This window comes from Lolium perenne, chromosome 2, assembly GCF_019359855.2.
Source record: "Lolium perenne isolate Kyuss_39 chromosome 2, Kyuss_2.0, whole genome shotgun sequence".
NCBI classification, from domain to species: domain Eukaryota; kingdom Viridiplantae; phylum Streptophyta; class Magnoliopsida; order Poales; family Poaceae; genus Lolium; species Lolium perenne.
Genome location: NC_067245.2, coordinates 30634150 through 30639278, shown reverse-complemented (window position 1 = coordinate 30639278; position 5129 = coordinate 30634150). Strand labels below are relative to the sequence as shown.

Below are 5129 nucleotides of genomic sequence, written 5' to 3'. Positions count from 1 at the left end.
TCGCTTGGGCGACAAAAGCGGACCCACCATGCAGCGCCGCCGGGCGCGCGTGATGCCACGGGCCACGGCTCATTCGATTAGCCACGGCCTTGTCACGTTAACGTTGGTAGCCTGCTCGATTAGCCTCGGAGCGCGCAGGCACCACGAAGGCTGCTGTCGGACGTCACGATCACGTCCAGCTGGCTCTCCAAGGGAACGAACAGGTTTTAGCACGTACAGCTGGTGGTCCGGCTCCGGCAGGCCAACCCCTCCGAGTGGTCCAACTTCCGCACCGTCGACTCCGGGTGGAGCGCCTGCGGCGGCCAGTCGCTGGTAAACACATTGGTACTTCTTTCCAAATGAAATTTGAGAAGTTGGTGAGCTTAAGATAATTGTGCAGAACCCGTACGTTCTGTCGTCCACCCCATGCGGGTCAAGCGCCGGGCCGGGCGTCGCGGCGGCGGCAAACATGGCGGCGGTGACGCTGGGTACGGAGACCGACGGCTCCATACTCTGCCCGTCATCGTGGAACTCCGTTGTCGGGATCAAGCCTACTGTCGGGCTCACCAGCCGGTCCGGGGTCATTCCCACCACCCCTAGGCAGGACACCGTCGGGTAACTCTTTCTTACTCTTTCTTTGGAAATGTGCAAATATGGGCTGATGCTCTGATCCAACCATCGACCATGAAATGCAGACCGATGTGTCGGACGGTGTCGGACGCGGTGCAGGTGCTTGACACCATTGTCGGCTACGACGCGTTCGACGCCGCAGCCACCGGAGCCGCATCCAAGTACATCCTGGCTGGAGGGTACGTGCAGTTCTTGAAGCAAGATGGGCTGAGAGGCAAGAGAATCGGCGTCCCCAATGGCTTCTTCCAAGGATACGGGGAGGCGGAACTGAGGGTGTACCAGCAGCACCTCGACACAATGAGGTGATCGATCGACAAGTCGAAATTATTTCACTGACTTCAAATTATATACTATATATACATTCCGTGAACAACTGATTTCTGAATTTTGCCAAAGGAATCACGGGGCCGTGGTGATCGAGAACCTTGACGTGGCAGCCAATTTGACCGCTCTGGCGGTTGATATTGCTTCCAACGAGTTCATGGCAGTGCGGGCAGAGTTCAAGCTGAGTCTGAACGCGTACCTGGCAGATCTGAGCTACTCCCCGGTCCGCTCGCTTGCAGAAGTCATAGCTTTCAACGATGCAAATCCTGTCCAGGTAAGTTTACAAACGCAACTGAATCCAACCTTTACATCTCTTCACTTCTAAATGTAGGTTCAAACATTACAAAATCGGTATACTGTACTATTTATTCTCTACTTGCACTCTTCAAATTTTGTTTAAACTTCTCAACATGTTGCTGCAGGAGAGGCTGAAAGATTTCGGACAGCGCAATCTTATCTCAGCGGAAAACACGCATGGCATTGGATCTGTGGAGAGAGCTGCGATTCGACGGCTGGAGGAGCTGTCCGCTAATGGGCTTGAGAGGCTGATGAAGGAGCAGGAGCTGGACGCGATCGTGACGCCCAACAGCAGCGCCTCCAGCCTTCGCGCCATCGGCGGCCACCCCGGCATCGTTGTGCCCGCAGGGTATGACGAGCAGGGAGTCCCATTCGGCATATCCTTCAGCGGGCTGCAGGGGTACGAACCCAGGCTGATCGAGATTGCTTACGCCTTCGAGCAAGCTACCAACGTGAGAAGGCCACCGATGTTCAAGCCCTAGCTAGAACGCACAATCATCAAAGACCGAGATAGTTAAACGTCACTACTTTCTTCAGAGTAGTGAACCCCTGCTACCCAAGAAAACGCAACTTCTTGGGCCAGTAATTACGGTTGAACAGAGCATGAATTCCACCATCATATATATACACCAATACACCATAGTGTAAACTCGTGAAATAGTAACGTAGATGAGTACAGAATATCATCGCCAGACCCATAACGACCAAATTAGACAAACTTGATACCTATGGACGATTAGGATCTACTAGTAAAGCAGAAAGATGCACGCCCATAAAGGCTTACATTGCTATTGACGATTAGTCTCTACCAATAGTAAAAAAGCAATTCTGCTTAAACTTCCTCTATCCTCTGAAATCTTGTTTCAGTTGGGATGACTCACAACCATCAGCAAAATTGGCACTGTAGTTGCTCCATGTCTTCTTAGCTTTGTCTGCAAATAACCCAACCCAAACTTTGATCAGGTTACCACATAAAGGAATATTGCCGTGTCAACATTACCATCGAATGCTATTGTCTCAAGTACTGTGAAACTACTGTCTGTGATGTTCGTTTTCAAGCAATGGAAGTAACTTGCATCTTGTGAGGAATTATAGAATTCACGTTTTCCTTGTCCTTTCAAAAAGTCCACTTCTTTTTAGTACATTATGATGAAAGCAACTAATACAACAGGGCAGAATTGCAAGAGTTGAAAAGGTAAACTAGGCCATTGCAAGAACTTGAAAACTTTCACTGGTTTAAATGTTGAAATTCTTAACCAACAGAGTTTTACTTTTTAAAAGAGTTTGATTACAACAGCTGGTATGCGGCAAACATGTTCTGTACATCTCACAAGTTGCACATATACAACGATGACAAGGGACAATGGAATTTACAAAATTAATATTGTATTAGTTTCTCTCATATAAGTACATGATGTTTATCATCTCATTAAAATAAAGGCATGCGGTAGAAGTCCATTGGGAGATATCCACACAATTAATGATCAATGTTAATCCCAAAGTTTGCCATGAAAGGACAGGAAATATAAAAATCCTCACTGGTTTAGCATATAACAATATACTCCATGTTAATAAATACTATCAAATTCAGTTGGCAAAGTAACAACACCGCAATGACTACTTTCATGTTATTGGTACGCTAATGTACTCACAGTGAACACATTAACTGAAAAAAAAACATATTGCTGACAGGCACATGGGAACGGGAGCTAATAGTACATAATGATATACCTCAACAATCTGCGACGCCTATCCGACTTGTTCTTCCTCTGGGTGCTAGGTCCAAAATCTGAAATGATGACAATGCAAAATATCGCGTGGAAGCCAAATAACCCCACATCGATGATCATGTAACCAATCTTTTCTCCCTGGGATGTCGATCGCTCCACAGGTGGCGACATCGATACTAGCAGACAGCCAGTGACAATTAGCAGGAAACATGCCCCTCCAAGAGCCGCGGTGCGGGAGGATACATTTAACTCCTGAATGGTCTCCCGAAGTATTTTCCAAAGGGCACTCTGAGGAGCACAGCACAAGGAGAGACCGATGGGCATGAACATGAGAATAGTTCGAAAATGGAATGACGCAGTCATATATGCAGATGAGCCGATGAATTAACAGGGAACACTACACTACTGGCCAGAACAACTTAGGTATGTCTGTAAACGAACGATGCACATGTAAAATTTAACTATGTCTAGTAGAGCTCAGCACATATCTGCTTATGTAAAGATCCAAGGGAGTTATTTCGATCGTACCTTCCTGAAGCCAAGAACCAAATCAATGAAATCACAGGCAATGTCGGCCAGGAAAAGCAGGATGTGTCTGCACAGCAGCAAGCCTATATGAGCGAAGAAGAGAAAGATCATGCAGAAGCCGGCCTTCAGAGCCGCGCCCGTGAGCGCTTCGAGAAACACGAAGGGGGCGGAGCCCTCGCCCCAGACGCGGCGTGCCACGACCCCGGCGGCTGAACCAGCGGATAGAAGCAACCCAATCGCGGAGCACAGGTAGGGCCGCGCATCGGCCGCGGCGCGCGCGAGAGCCAGCATTAGGGCGACAACGATCCTCGACAGGAGCGGGGCCGGGAGCGGCGGCGGGGGCGGGGGCATCAGCGCGTGGGCGACGGCCATCGGGACGGGAAACCCTACCTACTCTTTTTTTTAAGAAAGACTAAGGGCTTGTTTGGTAAAAGTTTTAGTGGGAATTAGCGGGAATAATCCGCTCCAAACTTCAAATCCCCACTTATCCTTAATCTCAGAGAGAGTTTCGATTTAACAGGCACGCACGCAGTTCAAGACAAACTTTGACCATTGATTTGGTCAACAAAATATAACTTTTATGTCTACAAAATATATATCGTTAGATTCGTATGCAAAAAAGCTTTCCAACGATATAATTTTTGTGCCATATATTTCATATTTTATTGACTAAAATAATGATCAGAGCAATTTCTTAAACTACGTGCGCGTCTGTTAATCTGAGACGGAGGGAGTACATGTTTGGTGCTAGAGTATAAGCAAGTTTAATCCCCACTTTTCCCCAAATTTTAGCGCAATTTTTCAATTCCCAATACTCTACCTCTACCTAGTGGATTCGGGATGGGGTTTTGTGGGGATTGGGTGACAGCAGAGATTCATCCAATACTCTAGAGTATTATCCCCACTAATCTCCCTAAAACACTAGTACCAAACAAGGCCTAAAGAGTCGTTTGGAAGTCAGGCTTTCATTTTATTTGTAGTATTTTGAAATGAATACATGTATTCATTTCTGATAAGGGGTAGCTCGATCTTCTCAGTAATCAACGGTGGTGATGATGATCACGGGGTGATTGCAGCGGAGGTAACTTGGTGAAGTGGATAATAACTTGTAAGACGCAACGAGATCTCTCGATTGGTCCCTGTCGCTAATGCAACAGCTCTCAACCCTGCAAGATATTCACAACTCCACACACTTGCGCACGTAGACGCCGACCACGAAGCGGTAAGTTGCAACCTTCTAATTCCCAATGGAACAGCAGATTACACAAGACTTTTAGATCTACACAATATCAAGCAATATGGTGTAGGGAATTCAATAATTTTTACAGAGCAAACAACTAAGAACTAGGGTTTATCTTAAACGTGGTCTCCAGCAACTTTGGGGGCGTCCTGGACACTTATATAGGCGTCCGGGACGACCTCAGGTCGAAAAAGTACGAAAATAACCGACCCATAATAGATCTGGTCGAGACAGACTTAGACACGACCGGTCTGGGAACCGGTCGACCGGGCCTGGGACCGGGCTGGCCGGTTCAAACCGCGCTAGGGACCGGGTGCTGACCGGGCGGGTGAATTGTCGCGTAGTAACCCTCCCGGTTGGCATCAGCTGATTTTCCGGTTGGCGCCGGGCCGGATCCGGCG

The 5129-nt window shown here is 47.8% G+C and overlaps 2 protein-coding genes across 2 annotated transcripts; one reads left to right on the top strand and one right to left on the bottom strand.

Annotated features, from left to right (window-relative positions):
- The first annotated feature begins 384 nt into the window (after nucleotides 1–384).
- LOC127331680 (probable amidase At4g34880) lies at nucleotides 385–1735 on the top strand. The gene is made up of 4 exons (XM_051357860.2): nucleotides 385–594; nucleotides 675–911; nucleotides 1006–1207; nucleotides 1356–1735. Exons 1-4 carry the CDS (start codon nucleotides 449–451, stop codon nucleotides 1710–1712), a joined length of 942 nt encoding a protein of 313 aa, XP_051213820.1. The 5' UTR covers nucleotides 385–448; the 3' UTR covers nucleotides 1713–1735.
- A 153-nt stretch (nucleotides 1736–1888) lies between these two features.
- LOC127331683 (uncharacterized) lies at nucleotides 1889–3860 on the bottom strand. Its single transcript, XM_051357865.2, has 3 exons — nucleotides 3489–3860; nucleotides 2962–3248; nucleotides 1889–2162 (listed from the first exon to the last, which is right to left on the bottom strand). The coding sequence occupies exons 1-3, from the start codon at nucleotides 3858–3860 to the stop codon at nucleotides 2153–2155; spliced, it is 669 nt and encodes a 222-aa protein (XP_051213825.2). The 3' UTR covers nucleotides 1889–2152.
- Nucleotides 3861–5129: the final 1269 nt, after the last annotated feature.